Genomic DNA, 20914 nt, shown 5'->3' on the forward strand with positions numbered 1-20914 from the left:
TGTTGAACCAAGATACATTGTGCATTCATAATTATGTTCCAACATGTATTAACCTCAAACCAAGTTTAATGGAAGTTGCAGTTAAAATAAAAAACACTAGCAAATGCAACACCTGATAACTTCTCTGTTAGATCTCTCAAGAGCTTAAGTATCAAACAACAACATCAAGAGCTTTCAAAGAGAGAAATTTTCCAGTCAGGAGACCACCGCGCCAATCAACTTTACCCCAAATCTCCCCTCCTTGGCGTCTTTCCAGCGAAATCTCCGCACACCAAATCTTTTTGTGACAAGAATCTTCCCTAGGGAAAAACAAAGCCAGTTTCCCATCGTAACTAAAAGTCTGTGGCGACCAATCTTCCGATCGTTGTCTCACTGACGCCGTCTCAGACAACAATGCTTCCAAACCTTTTACCACTTGCCAATACCTCTTCTTACGATCATATGCTCTTAACTCTCCCCCATAACAGTCTAAGTAGTACAACACGTCATCGACGATACACGCATTGTGCCAAATCTTAAGATCCAGCATCTCGTCCGTTTCCCATTTATTCTCCTTTGGATCGTAAACAAAGCTGTTAATAGAATTCTTAGTGTATATCTTGTCAGCCATCGCCACACAACTATTATTGTATATATAACGAGCGTCCTTGTCTAGCGACATCATCATCCCAGGCTCCCACGTCTGTATTTCTGTATTGAACACCTCCATCTTCATCTTCCAGTCGTTATGATTGCCATATCCAATTACGTAGATTCTCCCGTCGATGATGTCAGCCATTGTATTAGACACGATTACAGGCATACTAGGGAGGCGTTGCACGGTGTGGGATACACAGTCAATGCTTAATGTAATCATACGGTGTTCGCTACTCCTACCAAAGGCGTATATCCTCGACCCCACTGCAACGAATCCCATTGTTGCATACTCTGAGTATGTAGGAATTGGAGGAAGCGACGGGATAAGGACCAAGCGGCGTTCGCCGTCTGCTTCGGCTTTCGGGCAGAGAATGTAACAACGGTTACAGTATCGCCAACGAGTTTCGTCCATGCAAGAGAGGAAAACATAGAGACAGTGCTCCGTGCGTCCCAACAAGGATCGTCTAGCGTATATCTCCGGGGACGCAATAATTGACCTGAAGTGCTTGCAAACTACGGAGAATGCTGGATAGTCGAATCTAGATACCCGCGCTAATATGTCAAGGATGATGTCTTGGGGAAGTGACGTAATCAGAGACGGCGGTTCCGAGGATTGCTTCTTGGCTGCCATAATTTTAGGAGGCTCAACAATCAAGCTAAATAATTTGTGTTATTGATCTCACAGCTTTAATATTTATACAAGAGGAATAGTCCTAATAAGATAAATCATATTTATAACGTAAATATATAGGAAATTATCCTAAAAGGAGGAGTGCATAAAACACACATATATAAGAAAAAAGCACAAAACCCTAACAAACTTGGCATCTACCAACCCTAGAAGCAAATTAAAAAAAAGGAAAAAATAGAAGTGAGACAATTAAAAAGATCTAACTATATTATATTGTACAAAAATAAAAATTATTAACATGTGTTAAATTTTTTATATCTCCAACTAAATATTTATCTTTTAAATTATTTTGAAACTCACTGAAAGTATAATAAAATTATAAAGTTATATAATATATAACACTAAATGTAAATCATGTATTTAAAATGTTTAGATAATATTAAAATTATACTTTATAAAATAAAAAAAATATTTGCACGTACGTGGGAATCAAACTCTACTTTACAAATTAAACTATGTGCTTAGAGACATAATGGAGATGTTATACACCAGTTGACCATAAGAAAATTATGATATAAGTATATGGTTTTAAACATATTAGAAGTTAGTTTACTTAATAGTATTATGATTATTATATATTCCATTTTGTCCTCAGTCTTTAGATAACTATCACAACTCACAAATATATAATTTCTTAGATATCATTCATTAATTGTAAGTATATTTACACATTATACACTAGCAAATGCAATACACTAACTTCTCTGTCAGAACTCTCTCGTCTCTCTACTACACTGTAGTGTATTGATCTACTTCTTTCTTTCTGTTAAACCTAAACATCTTTCTCTCTTTTAGACGTAATAAACCATCCCAACTTCAAGCAGAGAAGTATGAGGAACATTAAGCACAACATCTGTCCCTCTGCAATTCGTGCTCATAAACGCAAACACAACATTCACCGCTAACTTCTTCAACACGGAAGAAGACTGTTTCGCCTTTGCGTAAGACTGACCCAATATATACGCTACTCCTGCTTCCTTCGCTTCCATTATCTCCATCCTCAACTCAGACCCTTCTTCACCTCCCGGTTCGGTTTCAACGAACTCCACAATAGCAGACACTAACCGGCTCTCGAAATCGTACATCTCCCTAGGAACATCTCTGTATCCATACCTAACCACACTTCTAAACATCCCATACTCTTTCGGCCCCACTCTGCTTATCACAAACCTCTCTTCTTCTCCAACGTACGGAACCTGAACCGACTTCACGCATACAAAGACAAGGATCCTGTGAAAGGCAGGCAGGTTCGTCACGAAGTGTCCGAACACAGCTGGAACTCCTGTCACTAGATTAGTATAGACCAATCCTATCCCTGGAACTCTCACCATCCCAATACTCGGTCCTAGAGCGATGATCCGGTCTATTGAGACCTTGTTCTCAACGTCGAACTCATGTTTCTTTGTAGTTCCGTAGTTCCAGATGTACATCACAGCCATGAATGTCAAGGAGAGGAGGATAGGGATCCATCCTCCTTCGGGTATTTTGTAGACGCATGACGAGAAGTAGAGAAGCTCTATGGAACCGAAACAGAGGAAGAAAGCAAGAACTGTAATGGTTCTCTGTTTCCATACGATTGTCATTACTAATGTCATCAAACATGTGGTTATAAGCATCACGGATGTCACAGCAAGCCCTGCAGAAAAAGAAAAATAAAGATTATTTATTTTTAAAAATGGTTATATGAAGTTTTATGTTAATGATCATGATGTTTTTTACCGTATGCGTGACCGATCATGTTAGTGTCTCTTAACCCTACCGTGACAGCCAAGCAAAGGCACATTAACATCCAGTTTACTTCAGGGATGTAGATTTGTCCATGGATTTTGCTTGAAGTGTGAATGATCTTGACCCTAGGAAAGCAATCAAGCGCACAACATTGACTTATGATTGAAAATGTTGCGGATATTACAGCTTGGCTTCCAATCACAGCTGCAAATGTAGCTATGATGAACACTGGCCAGAACACAGGCTCTGCAAAACAAAACTTTGTGTTTATCGGTTGATGACTAATGACCACCACACTAAACCGTTTTATTTTGTTGTTTACCAGGTATTGCCTTGTAGAAGCTTCTCTGGATGTCTTCATGGTGTTTAGAGAGAAATGCAGCTTCACCCATGTATGCAAGAATCAAACATGGGTATACAAAGAACGAGAAAGCTACCTGATTTCAATTTGTGTTACTAAAAGAGGAAGCTTTTTATTTGAAACCATATCTTATAAAGTTAAGGGGTGTTACCTTTATGGACAAGGAAGAGAAGTGACCTAAGTCAGCAAACATGGTCTCGACACCTGAGAAGAATTAACACAATAGAAGAATGAGGAACATAATCTCTGATGATGTTATAGTAGTTTAACTAGATTTTAACTGCTTTTTTAAAAAGTGGAATATTTTTTAACAAAAATTTCTTTTTTTTTGATGTTTAGTCATTTAAAATTAATATATAGTTGTAGATGCAACAATTTAAGATTTGTTCAAAAATTTTACCTTTCTATAAACATACTATAGCTTAATTTACTAATTTTAAGATATTTAACAATTATTTTTTGTATAATTTTAATTTATAATAAATATGACGAAAATATTCAATTATTTAGAAAAGTATAAAATTACATTTAGAGAATTTTGTAATTGTTTTGTTTTGAAAATTGTTAAATCCATTTAATATGATGAAATTATACTTAATGAATATTTAAGCTTTGTCCAAAAAAATGAATATTTAAGCATTCAAATATTTCGAATGGCACAAATCGTAAGTAACAAGATCAGTTTCATATTTATGTTTTAATAAGATAAATTAACCAAGTTTCTTTTACCAGTGATTGAAAGAACAACTCCCCCAAGTGAAACCCACCCTTCTACGCCGGTGCTTCGGAGGAACTTATACATGTAAACCGGTGAAAGGGCAGAGACTATATGAGGGTTCCATTTGATTGTGTTGTAGACTCCAATGCTGCTGATCGAGAGAAGCCAAGCAGTGGAGATTGGAGCAAAAATGAAAGCAACTCTATGCGTACCATAACGCTGCACTGCGAATATCGCCACCAAGATGATACAAGAGATGATGACAACATAATCTGGAATCAAAGGACAAGATAGACAAAACTAGACATTAGCTTTTGGTATACGTGTGTGTTGTCAAAGTAAGCTAAACAGATTCAAACATACTCTCGTGGAGTTCAGGAATCTTGAGCTTGACTCCAGAAACAGCAGAAAGAACTGCAAGAAACAAAGTGTTTAGAACTGATATTAAATCTAAAAGAAGAAGACTTGTGCCCTAAGTTATCACGTAGAGAATTCACCTGAGATTGTTGGAGTGAGGACACTATCACCAATAGCCATACATGTCCCTAAAAGCACAAAGATCAACAAGCACTTTTGAGATTTTGGGTGTTTCTCAAAGAAAGATTTAACAGCTGTGCTCTGTCTAGTCTCTCCAGGGCTTCCCGTTGCATAAGTTGATAGTTTCTCATCCGTTTCTTGATGATTTGGTAAAACGCTTAGCTTTGCATACCTGCATAGAAGCGAGTACAACGCAAATGTCCCACCTTCAAAAAAAACAAACAATTAAGTAAACACTTCATATATTGGGAAAAATAAAGTATTTAAGTTTTTTTTTTACCTTCTCCATTGTCATCTGCTGATAGAACAATGAAAACGTATTTGAAAAGAGCGATGAGTGTGAATGTCCAGAAGATGAAAGAGAACACTCCAAAGATCTCTTCATCGTCTTCACGGAGACTTAGTTTACCAGAGAAAGTGGTTTTGTAAACATAAAGAGGTGATGTGCTCAGATCACCATAGACTACACCAAGGCTTTGGTAAGCCAAAGTGAGAACATTGGCACAAGAAACAGTCCTCAAGTGCTGAAACATTTTAACAAAGATTTTGCATTAAGTTAGAACTTTTTTTATATATTCACATGAAAGAATTCTGTTCCATTGGGAGTTTTTTTCATCCAAAGGCCAATCTCTTTCCTGAAAAATACTGACTTTTATCTCAAAATAAATTCTACATTTACGTTCATAATTAGAAATTTTAATTTCACAAGTTTGTAAGTGCTTTATCTAATTTAGCGTTCACGTCTTGATTTTATTATATTTTTGGTAATTACAAAGTCGATAAGGTTAACCAGAAGGACCTACCAGCCCTACTTGGGAAACGATCCAAAAATCATAAGAAGAAAAAGAAAACAGAGAAAACATTTAAAGCCCTTTGCTAGTTTTGCTTTCATGCTCATCTTCCACATAAGAACCTAATCTCGACCAAATGAATTCTTAAATTAAATTCGCATTGTCTAGGAAATGAAAAATCCAGAAGAAAACTTTTTCAAAAAGAGACAGCCAGCTTTTAAAGAATGAAGGAATCAAAACAGAGTAGAGACAGACAGAACATGAAAAGCAGAGGAAACTGAGAAACCCAATAAAAGAAATAACTTACCTGTCGGGAAATTCCCTGTTCGATTAGAGTGGGTGATTGGTTCATTGCCGTAAGCAAACTGATATTTTCAGTTTAGTTTCTGAGCAGAGATTTAGAGAAGCAGAGGGAATATAATAATGTGGAATTTTACCAAAAAATATAATAATGTGAAGAGAGTGAGGGGAGCAAGGGAGTGAGGAGAGAGAGGGGGAAGAGGGGTGTGTTTTTTGGTGCAAAGAAGAAACTTTGCAGGTTTTCATTTAATGCTTTGTTCTTTTTCCTTTTTTGTATTTTTGAAATAAAGAAAAACTTATTTTTATTAGTTTCTTTTTAAATGATCATGTGTTGACAAACTTTATTGTTATCTCTCTAAATAATAATTTCTAATATTGTGTTATGAAATATTTTATTGAATGCTTGACAGAAGATAAATAAGTTTGTTTAGTAACGTACACCTGTTAATTTTAACATGTTTGTCTTTGACTAATTTATTAGCTAATTTTACAAAATATAATCAATATTATAAGATATGCATGAGAAAAAAAAAATATATATAAAAGATATGCATGAGGAAAATAGTTACATGTTTTAAATTAATTTCTTTTCTTTTTTTAAATTAATTTCTCTGAATAGGTTATCAGCAATTTACTTCCTTGCCGACGTGTGGGACTCTTCAACTTGTTCTACGCTTCGAGCTGTGACATAAACCCCTGTGACATAAACCCATCCTTTGTAAACCCATCTTTTGTCATGTTTTTAGAATAGTTGTGTTTTTTTTTGGTAATTTTTTTAGAATGGTTCTTTGATCTAATTATAATGTATCTATTTTCTTGGTTCGGTTATGGGTTCTTATTGTAGTTTTTCTTTACTGTGTTTGTAGTTTTGTTTTATATCTTGTCTTCTTTGTATTATCTCTATATTTTTGTAAAATAAAATTGGTGTAAAATTTAATAATTATATTCAAAATAGAAATAAACATGAGAATAGTTTTGTAAAAAAAATACATAAAACTTGAAATTTTTAGTCATGTTCAAAGGATTAAAAATAACATAAAATTACAAAATATTTGAAATGGATTATCTTTACTCATTTGCATATCATGTTTCACAATTCCTGCTTCAACATTGCACATAAATAAAGAAAAATGATAATTAACTACACTGAATAACATACAACAACATGGTCACACATCTAAACAAACTAATATATTGAATACTAAAAACATTAATATGCGTTTCATGATAATATCATTGAATTAATGCATTATGTTGTTAACACCGTAAATACTCCTTCTGTTTCATAATAAGTGTCACTCTAAGCTCATTTTCTTGTTACACAAAAAGTGTCACTTTACAATTCTAATGTAAATTATACTAACTTTCAGCTGAAAATTAATTGCAAACTGCATTGATTTTATAAATAATTTTATTTATCTAAAATACTATTGGTCAAAGAGGTATAATTAATTACAATTTACATATATTTCAACAACTTTCTTAATCTGTGTGAAAAATGTCACAACGACACTCTTTAAGAAACGGAGGGAATATAATTTTGGTATCGGAAAATGTGTCGGATTTGAAGCACCCTTAGCCTGGAATGGAAAACTATTCTCAGTAGATAGTTTCTTATTTTTCTTTATTGGCTTTTCTTGTTTCTGCCTAATGGAGTTTTTATGTTTGAAATTATCTTTATCATGAAGAGTGTTAAACTTTTCCTAACTATAAAACTATAGTCACATCTTGTAGATATTTATGTTATTTTAATTTAAAGGGTTTTTGTCGAAAAGAAAGAAAAAAAACTTCACCCTTTTCTTTTTTACCGTAATAGAATCGATGCCTCGAGATATAATCATCTGGTGCACTAAAACTTGGGACCATTAAGATAAGAACGAAGCAAATTGAACATGACACTATACATATATATATATATATATACATATATATATATATATATATATATATTTAAAAATACACAGATGTTGTCAATATTAATTAAAGATATCTTTATCAATGGTTTAATAGTAACACCAATAAATCTTTCTTTGGGTTCTTCATCCAGCTGCCAGTATATGTCTGATCATAATACATATACATGTAGTATTTTTAAAAAATTGTATAGTCAAGTCAAGATATTATCGGCAACAAAATGTTTACTGCATTGTTTTGTAAGGGAAAAAACCATTAAAAATAATAATTAAGACAGCCTTTAAAAAAAACGTCGGCAAAAAACATTTTCAAATAAACATAGGTACGCAAGAACAAGTACTTGCATTTTTTTGTTAATAACGAGAATCTGTTGATAGTATCGTTGGATTAAAAAATAATCTTGCTTTTCTTCTCACATTTTCTCACCAAAGTTCAACAATGCACGCATAAAGTGTGTAAATTGTTAGTCTAAAATCTCACGCGAAGTTCGTGTGAAATCAGAAAGCAGACCTAACTCTGTCTTAATTCTCAAATGTAGCTTGATTTTGAATCCTACAGCCTTTAACATGTGGTTAACGTGTAAATTAACAACTCATTTAATGGTGAACCTAACTCAGTTACTCAGCCATCGCTTTATAATTAGGCCAATATTAATTACAGAACTTCAATTCATTTGGTTCACTTACCTTTTGATTTTCCTTGTTCCACGACTCTTGTTTTGTTTTTTAAATACAAAAAACTCACATAGCATATTCTAAAGAAGAGTTGAAAGAAAATGAAAAAGAAAATTAGGTTTCCCTCAACCGAAGAACATTAGAGCACAGTGTCGGCTTTAGAGGGTTGCAAACATGGCATATGCCATAAATTCATCTTAAAAATAACTAAATTTAATAATAAAATGAGTCTATATTTATGTTTGTTTGGATCTATAATATTATGCTTAACTAACTATAATACCAAAAAAATTTGTCCATAGGTCCAATATAGTTTTAAGCCGGCACTGTTAGAACACCATCATTGAGAACAAAGTTAATATCAGACAATAAAACAATAATAAAAACAGATACGTGGAAAGAAAGAGAGAAATCAACATCTCTGTTCCCATATTCTCACGAAGTTTTAGAATATTTTTTTTTTTGAAAAAAGTTTTAGAATATTTTTAAGAAGAAAAATTCAAATTTTTAAAAAGCTTTTTCGGAACATACTAGTAAAAAAGAAATAAAAACCTGCTGTGAGTTTTATACTAATAAGCTTGCTCTTATGTCTGAGTTTTGAATTGTCATTAACATGTTTCTTATTATGGAATAGCCATACACATTATACTATATTACCAAAAGTTATTTCAGTTTTATACCAGTTTTGATTTTTAAATCTCATCTTTGTAAAGTAAGTTGTTAAATAATATAATTTAGACTTTTGTAAGTAAAATAAATAAATATGTAAGAAAGTTTGTTTTCTGGTTTTATATGATTTGTTACTTGTTTAAAAAAGATATTATTATTTTTATGAAAAGTAAATAATACTCATATATCGAATAAGATTCATGTTTTATCTCATTCTTTTTTTTAATATTCACAAATATTAAGTTTAGAATAAATCACATATCTTTTATAGTAGAGTAAACTAAACAAATTTTGTGTCCCTTTTTAATAGTATCATTTAACAAATAATTTTCAAATACTTAGAAATATTTTTTTATTAACGGAAATATTTTTTAAATAACTGATATGTATTCATAGGTAGTAAATAATAGAACGAAAACTCATGCTTAAACAACAAATACAAATAAAACATATACTCGTTCTTAATAAATTTAGAATATTCTTGACAAAAAAAAACAAATTTAGAATATTCATATTAAACAAGTCAAATATCAAATATAATTAAAATAGTGAGTATCCGGTCTATGTGAGTCCATGTTAGATGGTTGGTCCACCGGACTTTGAAATGTACTACCCAGATGGCGATGTTTTACAATAATTTGAAATTGATTTATTAATCTAGTTCCAAATAATGATTTTTTTTTTGAAACTGAGTTCCAAATAATGATTTACGAATTTTTTTTATTCAGCTAATAAATTAATCAAGTTTTTGGAAGACTTTTTTCGGGAAGATTGCAGATAATGACTTTCACTATTAAGAAACATTTGTGATATATTTTGTACTTGTGAATATTCATGAACGATTTACAACATATTTCTATACATTTTGAAATCTAAATTTTATAGCAAATTACTAACTAATTACCATATTTTGAGATAATATAAATTCTTACAAGTATAACAAAATTATGATAAAAATGCTACAGAAAAACTATGAGCATGAATTACGAAAAATGGCTAAAGTTTTAATAATATGCAACATTATTTTTAGTTTTATAATTAATGTACTTTATTTTCTAGTACTTGCCACGAAATCATTTGTAGTAATATTATTTATTTTTCCATATCGAGAAAAAATTTGATTAAAATGTAAATTAGTTTTCCAGAATCATATATATATATATACCATTGCAATTATGTCAGGAGATAGCAACATATTCAATATATAGTATTACAATTTTTATTATAAATTTTCAATAAAAAAATCCAAACAGCGATAAATAATGTTACAAATGTGTCACTACATCAGAATAATGAACAACTACAACAATAAAAAGTACATACTAAATTCTATAGCCAAACTTCTGCATTTACAGTCCAACCAGTCATCCCTAATATTATAAGATTTTGATCATGGGTGGTCGTACTCTAATACTAGTTCAAGTTGCAAAACTTTGCTATATATCAACTACGTGATAGTAGTCTAGTGATAGACGGGTTTTGAAATCCTAAGCAATCTGGATTCAAATGTACCATACTACATTCTATCATATGGTCACACGAATATTGTATATGTTTAGGATACATTTAAATAATATTTTCATTTGGATGTAAAAAAAAAGTACTATTTTCATTTAGAAATTAATCTGAAATAAAAAAACTTTTTATAGTTTCCCTATTAAGTTTTACACGTAGCTGATATAATATTCACATCGCCGAGAAGGTAAATAATACTAGTTCTCTACATTGGCAAAAGCTTGCGACTGATTCATGTTTGACTGTACATTTTGCTTCCGTAGAAATCAGAAAGCAGGTGAATAGTAATAAAACGGTTCTTAATATATAAATGGTGTAAAATTTTGTGATTGATTGAACCATTTAATTCTGTCGTGTTCACATCGCTGCTAGCCTGGTACAAACTCTTCAATAATTTAAAGAAACGTAAATGGACATATGCATGCACACGGTTGGGAGTGATTTAAGAAAATGTAACTCAACAACCAAATCTTGAAGTGTCTTGTCATTTGGTGGGGTCCATCCGTACTATCTCTGAAAATAAAATTCAAAGTACATGCATGTAAAAGTGGAACGGAATAATTGCACTTCCAAAACAAACAAAATGCTATTAGAAAATATATAAATGGGAAAAATATGTATATATATATACATATATGAGCAAAAAAAAAGAATAGAGAGGAAAAAGTGAGATTGCGTGTGTAAAAGTAAAGTAGACAGAAAAAATAAAAGAAAAAGTACAAACGCTTGTCCCTTTGATAGATGTAGTGCTGAAAGTTGTGGGTGATGTTTATATGAAGTTTCTAGGATTGATAATTGATACATTAATCAACATAGTCGGATCCCATAGACCTCATAGTAAGGGCAAAATTAGGGGGGAGGGGGGGAGGGGGGAATTTTACGTTTCTTAAGGAGAGGGAAACCACAAACTTCAGCAAAACCGAAGGCATAAGATCAACATTAACGGTATATCTAAACGAAGTCCTTAAGTGTTAATGTCATTAAAAATAAATGCAATAAATAGAAAAATTAGTGGGACGTCCTTAGCTAAGATATTTTTTTCATTGTCCTTAGGTGATACGTGTCGTCGTCTCGTGCTTCTCTTTCTCTTTCTCTTTTTCTCGACAGAATCAATGGCCTTGCCTCCGCCCATGGCGTTTCTGTTGATCTCTTTGACGGACCAGTATTAACACGGCGGCGGAGCAGAATCCGGCGAAGCCCGTGGTGGAGACGAAGAGCGCGATGCGGAGGGAGACGCGAGAAGATCAAGCCTCAGGTTCGTATATTTTGATTTGGATAAGTGATGAATGAAAAGTAAAGCTTCCACCTTTCTCTTAGATCATTCAAGGGTTTAATCTCGAATTGACTCAATGATTCAATTTATTGGTTGAATTGTTCTAGCTAGGAAAAACTGTGTAAAGTTCATCCCTTTAGGCTCAAGTCACTGTGCTGACAATCGCAAGGGAACAACAAACCTGACATTGAGCCTTTGATGACTTAAACGAAGTAATGATCTTAATCTTTTTTTTTCCTCAGAAACAGAACGCTTCATATTTAAAGAATTAAGGTGGAAAGCATATCGACTAGTAAGAGTCATCCTGTTTTTGCAGGTTTTGCAGGTGAAGCTTTGTTGTTACAAGATGTGTTTCTTCTCCTTCAAGTGTTTGTCCTTATCAGGTTTCTGAGTCTACCACCACAACCCTCCACAGGGACATTGTTACAAGATGTGTTTCATCTCATCACAGAGGATGTGGATTTAAAGCCTATGGAAGCTAACGTCACGCTTGGGTGAGTAAATGACTGTTTTCTTCTTTAATGAGGCAACCAAGAACTGACCGACTCGATTGTTTTTTTGTGATGCAGTTGCGGTCAGAGATAGACAGGTCTGTTCCAGAACCGTCAAGCTGTGAACGGTGTTCTCGGGCTTGGTGTGAAGGACTACTCTGTTCCTAGCCTTCTTGCAAAGGCCAAACTCGCCGAACAACGAGACAAGATTAATAAGGACCTGTTGATATGCTTTCGCTTCAGTTTTTGCAGGTGAAGCTTGTGACAAGAAGGACCTGTTGATTGAGGCTACTACTCAGATCAGAACATTGCTTTGTAGTGGTAAGAGTCATCCTGTTTAATTTAGTTTTGCTAGACTACACTGCAATGTGATCCCTTTGTGTATTGTATTGTGTGTATTTTGTGTGTATTGTGTGTGTTCTGTATCCAGTCATTCAACTTCTAAAAAATAATCTAAAGACTCAAAACAAGTCTTACCAATAATCTACACTAATTTATAAGTCCTTGTATTTGTCTCTTAACATCAAAATACTAATAAATAAACCTAAGGACTTAAAAATTAGTCCTACCAATAATCATGCTCTTAAGTCGTTAAATAAGAGACGTCCCACAAAAAAAATTTTAACCGATTGGTTCATTTTTATTTTTATTTTTAATTCAGAAAAAAAAAATTAAGAAATGTCCTACCAATAATCATGCTCTAAAGTTCTCTAAACACTTCAACAACTAGTACAAGAAATCGAGTTCAATACAAAATATCTGACTACTGATAAGGTTCATTGTTTGGTTTCGTTTTATATATACGTATCTAATTATCATTTCTAGTTTTTGGTAGATTGATCAGATGACTTCATACCACACTCGGACTGAATACAAATGTCGTCAATAGATTTATGCTGTAAATAACCATCATCCTGCGTACAGCCTTCCCATTGTTATAATGTGCGAGGCATTTCATGATATTTAAAAACAGTGGAAATATCAAGATGATCAGGATAATACCATAAATACGATCTAAAATGGTGAAGTACATAGAATGTTATAACTTATGTTATAACTGTAGCAAACTTCCTTTCAAAGAAATGCAATGTTAAAGATGAGTCTCGCTGCTTGTTGCTCAATATTAGGATCGATATTTTTCCTAAATGAACATTACATATATATATGTATTATATATTAGTTTTTCAGTTTTTTTTTGTTTGTTAAAGGGGAATTTCGCTTCTGGTTTTGATAGCCACTAATGTCAATTTTTGGCTCAGTCAGGTATATATGGGTACTTCAAACATTCTGTTTATAACATGAAAGTTCGAAAATAAATTTTCTTAATCTTTGGTTGGCTCCATGTAAATAGATTATATTTTGTGAAATTTTGAGGAAAATACAAGCTAAGATGTAGTAAATAAATATATTGGAAGAGCTGTCAAGAAAACTTGATGGACGGATCGATAGATAGATGTGACAATGTGACATATAAGTTGGGTTTTGGAATCCAATTGTTATATAAGAAAATATGCATTTGTTTTTACCATTGTAGATAATGTTTGGCAAAGAAAAAACAATATATTTACGTAAAAGATAACTAAATATATATTTTAAAGGACACCATGTACCTTAATTTAAAGAAATTATCCTCAAATTGATGTAAAATGGTATCCAGAAAAAATGTCAGATGTTGAAGAGTGATATTGTTAAACAGAAATTAACACTAGCACAATCAAAAGAACATGCGTATATTACAAAAGATGGAGAGAGAAGAAAAAGATGGGTTAAAAGGCCTACATGTGACAAATCAGCATCACGCATTAATGGGTTCCCAATTTTTGCGATCCAGTTTAGTAAAAGTCGGATTAAAGCCGATGCCACTATCACCCCAAGAATACCATCATGGGTCCTGTCAACTAATGTGACTCATGATCGAACCTGAATCGTTATTTGTCCGATTGTAATAATTCACAATCTAGAGGGCTTATCCATACCATATGATCTAAGCCGGTCTTGTCGCTTCATTCCATTTTTACCATTTTACTGGCTAATTACTTACTAGTAGGAGAGTTCTGAGGAACCCCTGATACTTTTTTTCTTTCAAATGATCATTACTAGGCCGATTTCAAAACCTTGGGAACATTCTGATCCAGTCCATCCTGATCTGTTCGGATATCTAGGTCTTATCACAACCGTCCATCTCTAACCCAATATTGATCGGATGATCCGGTTTTGAGGTTTTTGTAAAACAGCAATACGCTAATGTAATGTAACACGACTTGTTTAATGAAAAAAAAAACACACCAATGCATACATTTTGGAAAATCAAAACAAAGGGATATATTCTTTCCACAAAACGAATCCCAAAAACAACCCCAGAATCTCATATAGACTCAGCAAGTAAACATGATGACACTGACAAAACATGTATCAATTTCAAGAAAAAAAAGAAAAGAAAGCCAAGTCTCTGATGGATTTAAAACATATGAGGCTGTAAATTAAGTAGCCTTGTGTGTTTGTTGTACAAGGCATATGCATCTTACGCTGAGGGGACAGTCTCCTCGGTTTTCTTTTCTTCAACAGCTTTCTCTACCTTCTCCACTGGTTTCTCTTCCTTCTTCTCCTCCTCCTCCGTGTTCTTCTCTTCCACTGTTAACTTCTCAAGAAGACCAGCAGCCTCAGAAGCGTCTTTACTCTCCTCTTTCTCTTCTTCAGATTCAGCAACTTCCTTGAACTTTTGCATGAACGCTTTGCAGTCTGATAAACGTATTGTAAACAGGACTTGATTATTTATACAACTCTATCAATGACTCCACCAACAACGTAGAAAGCTTTTCAAAAACACACACAATATATCACACGAACCAGTTTCCAATACTGCACGTCTATCTACATCAGCTCAATCCCAAGCTAAACTGAGAAAGCCAGTACAAACACTTAGGCAGACTATACACTTGAACCTACACAAATGTCCAGATACCCACCTTCAAAAGGCTATCATTAAGTAAACAATCATGATACCCTTCAACAATTACTGATTAGTGAGAGTGAAAATAACTCAAAACAAGTAAAAGGCTCTAAAATAGGTAATACTTTAAGTTTGTAGGACATCCAAAACATGTCATATCACCAAGTTCAAGATCCTTCAGTGACCTAACCCATAAATTTACAGTATCTACACTATAGACTCCTAGCTCATAAGGTTTTAGCTATTATAGATTCAATGATCTGAGAATAAAACATACACAAAAGAAAAAATCCAAACTCACTCTCACATCCAAGCACATGTGGTCATACTAATATTCAACATCCTCAAATGACCTAAAGGTTTAAGCTACTAAAGGATGCTACAATGAGAACAGTGCTACTATAAGCAACAATCACACAATAAGATCCAAACAAACACAAGAGAAAACGGAGACTCACTCTCAACATTGGCAAAGCGGATACAGAAAAGCTCATCCTTCAACTCCCCATCGGAGAAATCACGAGCGTGCCACACACAAGACTTATCATTCCCAGCGTGCTCCTGAACACTCATCCCCGACGTAACTGCCACACAACAACAACAACAAGGAGGAAAGATTCAAAATGATGCAGATCCATTTTCAAATACGAACACACAAACACGCAAGGGAGGGAGGGAGGGAGTAGGAAGGATCGTTACCGAGATGATTAGCACAGATCTTGAGAGTTTTGGATTGCCTCATAACGAGACGAATCTTCCCAGTCTCCTTGTGCTTCAAGAACTTGACAGTCCCAGCTCCTCTCTCCTTCCACTGACTCCCATCTTTATCGAACCTATACAGCTTCGATTTCCTACAGATTTCAAAACAACGATCTCGCGCATCAGAACACTAAACCCTAGCTAGCAGCTACTACGATCAGATCTAGTAAGGAGTAGATCGAAACGATCTGGATATTAGTGGATCAGGCTTACAGATCGAGGATGGTATCTTCGTTTTCTTCACCGGTGGTGACGGCGACTTCTTCGAGTTTGATGATGGGAGCGACCTGAGCGCCGGTGTCTTCGTCCTCGTTGGCTCCGGACTCTTCTTCGTCTCTGTGCTCACGCTCTGGCTCGTTGCTGATGCTCGCCATCTTATCAGATCAGATCAGATCAAAAGCTTTGGTGGTTGTTGTTGTTGTTGGATGCACAGTGCGTAACAGCGAGATTGGAGGAGAGAATGTCTGGGGAGAGAGAGTTTTTAGTGACAGGAAATGATGGTACTTTTTATAGGAGAGACGGCGCTTTGTTGGAAATGAATTATTGATATCAATGGGCCTGCGCCATGTTTATTCTGGAAAGCGCTGGATAATGGACTGTATTGGGTCCATTGTTGTTTGGATATTAGAGTTATGCAATGCCCAAATTGAATGAATTTGAGTAGGAGACGTGACATTTGGTTTTTCAAATGGGATTTGAGTTTTTCCTTATCGGATATGGATTGAAATGTTTCGGACACATTCCATAGATTTATATAGTTATACTCGGAAGATTCAAATCGAATTTCTTGATAAATTCCGGTTTAGATTTTCGGTCCGAACAAAACACAAACACAAACCTGTATGCTAATGTCAGATATGACACAACAAGAACATCATCTGTCGAAGTCTGACACAACAAGAACATCTGTCGAAGGATTCAGGTAGTCGAGTTTAAAACTAACATAACATATTTCATGAAGATCGGGTTTTCAAAGGGGAAAACAAAAGAAAAAGTAGCTAGGAAAGATGAAATGTCCAAAATGTTACAAACCCAAATTAAGAAAAAAAACGACAACCACATTCCCTCAGATAGACCAAACCAGACTGCGAAAAAAGATCCTTTAAAAAAGACTTCAATTTAGTAAAGGAAATAACGAAACATATCATTCCAGAACGGTGACTTGTTCCCACTCTCCATCAACAGCCTCTTTCCACACCGTCACGTTGTTGTTCCCATCGGACACAGCCAACATGTTACCAGTCAACGACCACGACACCCGCCACACCGGAGTCATAAAGTCCTTCAGAACCTTCCCTTCCCACTGCTCACCTTCTTTCCCCACAGTCCATATTATCACTTTCCCATCCTGTGACCCACTGGCTATGGTGGACTTAGGGAGACCCAAGTTCGGTGCCCAAGCCACATCACGGACCCAATCCGTGTGCTTCTTAAGAGCCGGAAAGCAATCCATCTTCCAGGACCCGTTTGAGAGCTTCCACACTTTCACAGTATTATCACACCCACCAGAAGCCAGCTTGTAAACCGGATCGAGCAAGCCAGAGCTCACAAGAGCACCGGGCGCAGTAGCCGGTGCCCATGAGACAGAAGTGACTCCAACCGGATGCGCTTGGTCTATCTTCGTCGTGTCCCAGCCACCATCAGCACGGCCTGTGAACACCGAAATGTTTCCATCGGATGATCCACAAGCCAAGGATAGCCCGAGGTCATGAGGAGCCCAAGCAATGGAGTTGACTGAAGACTTATGCTCCGTGAAGACATGAGCTTGGGTCCATTGGTTTTGGTTGCCTTCTTTCCAGAGTATGACCTGACCGTCATAGGAGCACGAAGCGAGGTACGATCCAAACTTCGGGTGGGCCCACGCGACCTGCCAGACAGGACCGCGGTGGCCGGTTAAAGTAGCTAGGTGCTGGGATCCACCGTTGTTGCTGACGCCGGTTATCTTGATGGTGCAGTCAGACGAGGCAGTTGCAACTCGCTTCCCGTAGTAATCCATCTGCACATCATGGACCATGTCCTCGTGACCTGTTTCAATCTTCTGACCCGGCATGTTTCCGAAATGACTTTTTCCCTGGTTTTAAAAGAAAACACACCAAAACACAGTTCATAGAAGAAACAATTAAAGAAGCAATTGAAACAATGTACATCTCATAGATGATGATACAAACGTATAGGATACCAATTCACACCAGAAGCAAGATAAATTTACAAAACTTTAAACACAAACGCATCTTCTACATAAATAAGTGCTCTACCAGGAAAACAATGAGGCATAAGCTAACATAAGCAAACGCAATCCATGTTGGTAATGAACACACAAAAAAAAAGCGAAACAATACTCCACAGAGCAGTTTCGCGTGTTTTTCCAATGGCTTTCAATCTCAGTGAAGTATAATAACATCTTACAAGTTGATGATGTTCGGCATAACTACGTGTTCTAATAGGCTCACACATTATATATAATCAAGAACGATCATATAATATGATTATGAATAGCATGAAGTCTCAGTCAGAGACCGTAACAATGTACCATATCAATCCTCAGAGATCAAAATTTCAACCTCAACTAACAAAAAGAGATTAACAATGAATTCGAGCAAATAGTCCTAAGAACGAGACTCTATCCGCAGATCGACTCGATGCAAACACAAAGATCTAAGCTAAGATATCGAATCCAGAGCAGAACGAAATCCGATTCAAACGTTGGGAGATAATTCGTAGAAATGCGATTCAATTAGACGGATCGCGAGGTCAGAGTCGCAATACAGAACAGATCAAACGAAGATCGACAACGGTGAGAAACCAATCAGAGAATTCGAACAGAACCCTAGCTTAGATTTACAGAGACAGGTCGAGATAGGAGAACGCAGTTAGCAGAGACGACTAAGGGAAGATATAGCGTATACCTGAAGGCGCGGTTGGTAGACTAATAGACGCCGGAGTGTGAGTTGGAGAAGAAGAAGATCGACAGAGAAGAAAACGCTAAGGGGAAGGAATCGATAGTTTTTTTTCTTCTTCTGTTTCTGAAGAAAAAGAAAAAATAGATCTGGCGAAAAAACAAAGTAGTCTAAACCGTAGTCAAGACTCTAAACCGGGTGGGTCTAATTAGAAAACCGGATAGAGATTAGAGATACTTTGTTATAAAGCGGTTATCAGTACAGCATAATTTTGGCCCTGTTGTGAAAGTGTGTTTTATTATTGAATCAAAGTGTTCCTTATATAGGAAATATATGGCGACATGGGCCTAAATACAATAGGCCATAAACGGGCCAAGATTACAAGTAAATATCTAATGGGCTGGACATCCATAAACATAATATTCATAACACTCCCCCTTGGATGCCAGAACCATATAGAGCTTGTAGTGTGCTTAATGTTGCCTCATTAAAACCTTACTCGGAAAACCCAGTGGGACAAAACCGAAGTGAAGGAAAAAGAGTACAACACACACTACTCCCCCTGTTCTGGACCTCCGTTCTTCAAGTCTGGCGCATGGACACTTTGATGGTTTAGCTTCATGGGCGCCAAGTCTTGAACTGGTCCTTCTGTTGCCATGTCCCAAACGGATAGGTATACTTCATAGATGTGTAGTTGGTGTAGACATGGTGAAGAAGTCGGCTAACATTTCTCATGACTGAACTTGTAGTACTTTGTGCTTCTTCATCATTCTCCAAATGTGTATAACCTGTTTGAGACCTTGTAAACCTGTAACATTTATTAAAACCAAACAATCCCTTTTCTTTTGGGTTTGGTTAGTATAAATCAATCTCAAACTTTTAGTTCCTTAGAAGGTAACTTAGGATATATTGATCATGTCCCATTGTCTCATGTTCGGACATGCCAAATTTATCTAAGTAAAGTGCCAATAACACTTATGGCAGGGCACGTGTATGGCTTTAGTATCAATGTCTTATGATCTGAACATATCCATAAAACTTATCCGACCTAGTATGGCTTGCCATATCAAGGCACCAATCATATCAATACATTTCTTTTGGTCGGATGTGCATAAGTCTTAAAAGTACTTATGTAAAGTCTTTCCTGGACCAAGGACACATGCCTTGTCCATAGCCATACCACGATTTGAATATAGTGGTCACTGGAACCGGTTTAGTCGGAACATGATCGAGGGGATCGAGCCGAAACGGGGCCGGAACAAGACCGAGATGATTACATGGTCCATCTTTCTTAGATAAATTTCGACCATGAATGCCTTAGTATATCCATGATCTACTCGGATCATGCTATGTCCATTGTGTGTGTCCCGTTCATAGCTTTTGACCAAACTCTTCATGAACCTTCTTTATTATATGTCCATAACTTGTTCATGAATGGCTATCATGCTATAATTTGATGTTCATCAAAACTAAGCCACTTTTGGATCAATATGCCGTTCCCCTTACTATGGACGTTTCAGGTCGGACAAGACCGAAGGGAACGGATCGGAACGGGCTGGACTAGAACCAAGATGATTAAGGTCGAACTAGGTTGGACGTGATCCTAGTTGATATGGGTCTTTGGTCGTGAATCTGATGGATTCATCCTCTTATTCTCTTTTGACCATATCACATTCTATTCTTGGTACTTTGGATCATAGATCTCAATACATATTCATGGCTATCATCTCCACTATAGATCATTGTATTCTTATCATAGCCTGTCCAAGAATCAATCAATCTAATCATCTTTTCTTTAAGTATGAACACAAGGAATTTCCTTCATAATATAAGTATAGAGTGTTCAGGGACGTTCTTATAGAACTCCTTTCACTAAGTATTACTTAGTCTTATCCTTTACATGCATTATATGCCTTATATGCAGCTGCCTTTCGTTTCTGTCCATGAATAACTTAGGAACAAAACTATTCTATGACAATTTATTTTCTCATCTTTCTGATACTCTTATCA

The 20914-nt window shown here is 35.4% G+C and overlaps 4 protein-coding genes and 1 long non-coding RNA gene across 5 annotated transcripts; 1 reads left to right on the forward strand and 4 right to left on the reverse strand.

The window, feature by feature from the left end:
* LOC108834371 (F-box/kelch-repeat protein At4g38940-like) lies at positions 1 to 1373 on the reverse strand. The gene has a single exon (XM_018607704.2). It carries the CDS (start codon positions 1265 to 1267, stop codon positions 152 to 154), a length of 1116 nt encoding a protein of 371 aa, XP_018463206.2. The 5' UTR covers positions 1268 to 1373; the 3' UTR covers positions 1 to 151.
* A 570-nt stretch (positions 1374 to 1943) lies between these two features.
* LOC108834370 (potassium transporter 1) lies at positions 1944 to 5992 on the reverse strand. Its single transcript, XM_018607703.2, has 9 exons — positions 5770 to 5992; positions 4952 to 5195; positions 4632 to 4877; positions 4498 to 4548; positions 4146 to 4406; positions 3568 to 3620; positions 3378 to 3492; positions 3047 to 3301; positions 1944 to 2963 (listed from the first exon to the last, which is right to left on the reverse strand). The coding sequence occupies exons 1-9, from the start codon at positions 5812 to 5814 to the stop codon at positions 2119 to 2121; spliced, it is 2115 nt and encodes a 704-aa protein (XP_018463205.1). The 5' UTR covers positions 5815 to 5992; the 3' UTR covers positions 1944 to 2118.
* Positions 5993 to 11421: 5429 nt separating this feature from the next.
* On the forward strand, positions 11422 to 12721 carry LOC130509657 (uncharacterized). The gene is made up of 5 exons (XR_008943661.1): positions 11422 to 11479; positions 11588 to 11789; positions 11915 to 12019; positions 12124 to 12301; positions 12377 to 12721. It is a non-coding gene; the product is annotated as an uncharacterized LOC130509657 (long non-coding RNA).
* Positions 12722 to 14545: 1824 nt separating this feature from the next.
* LOC108847381 (ran-binding protein 1 homolog b) lies at positions 14546 to 16504 on the reverse strand. The gene is made up of 4 exons (XM_018620607.2): positions 16221 to 16504; positions 15948 to 16099; positions 15707 to 15832; positions 14546 to 15037 (listed from the first exon to the last, which is right to left on the reverse strand). The coding sequence occupies exons 1-4, from the start codon at positions 16379 to 16381 to the stop codon at positions 14820 to 14822; spliced, it is 657 nt and encodes a 218-aa protein (XP_018476109.2). The 5' UTR covers positions 16382 to 16504; the 3' UTR covers positions 14546 to 14819.
* A 432-nt stretch (positions 16505 to 16936) lies between these two features.
* LOC108847382 (protein transport protein SEC13 homolog B) lies at positions 16937 to 19071 on the reverse strand. The gene is made up of 2 exons (XM_018620608.2): positions 18914 to 19071; positions 16937 to 18078 (listed from the first exon to the last, which is right to left on the reverse strand). The coding sequence occupies exon 2, from the start codon at positions 18055 to 18057 to the stop codon at positions 17152 to 17154; it is 906 nt and encodes a 301-aa protein (XP_018476110.1). The 5' UTR covers positions 18058 to 18078; positions 18914 to 19071; the 3' UTR covers positions 16937 to 17151.
* Between the last annotated feature and the right edge of the window lie 1843 nt (positions 19072 to 20914).

This window comes from Raphanus sativus, chromosome 3 (assembly GCF_000801105.2).
Source record: "Raphanus sativus cultivar WK10039 chromosome 3, ASM80110v3, whole genome shotgun sequence".
NCBI classification, from domain to species: Eukaryota; Viridiplantae; Streptophyta; class Magnoliopsida; order Brassicales; family Brassicaceae; genus Raphanus; species Raphanus sativus.

Bases quoted from the DNA above. Each gene is read 5' to 3' on its own strand.
- LOC108834371 (XM_018607704.2), bottom strand. From the start codon at position 1,267: ATGGCAGCCAAGAAGCAATCCTCGGAACCGCCGTCTCTGATTACGTCA.
- LOC108834370 (XM_018607703.2), bottom strand. From the start codon at position 5,814: ATGAACCAATCACCCACTCTAATCGAACAGGGAATTTCCCGACAG. The intron at 5,196-5,769 runs GTAAGTTATTTC...AAAATGTTTCAG, and splicing joins AACAGGGAATTTCCCGACAG to CACTTGAGGACTGTTTCTTG. The intron at 3,493-3,567 runs GTAACACCCCTT...AATTGAAATCAG, and splicing joins TCTCTTCCTTGTCCATAAAG to GTAGCTTTCTCGTTCTTTGT.
- LOC108847381 (XM_018620607.2), bottom strand. From the start codon at position 16,381: ATGGCGAGCATCAGCAACGAGCCAGAGCGTGAGCACAGAGACGAAGAA. The intron at 16,100-16,220 runs GTAAGCCTGATC...TGAAATCTGTAG, and splicing joins GAAGATACCATCCTCGATCT to GAAATCGAAGCTGTATAGGT. The intron at 15,038-15,706 runs GTGAGTCTCCGT...TACGTTTATCAG, and splicing joins CCGCTTTGCCAATGTTGAGA to ACTGCAAAGCGTTCATGCAA.
- LOC108847382 (XM_018620608.2), bottom strand. From the start codon at position 18,057: ATGCCGGGTCAGAAGATTGAAACAGGTCACGAGGACATGGTCCATGAT.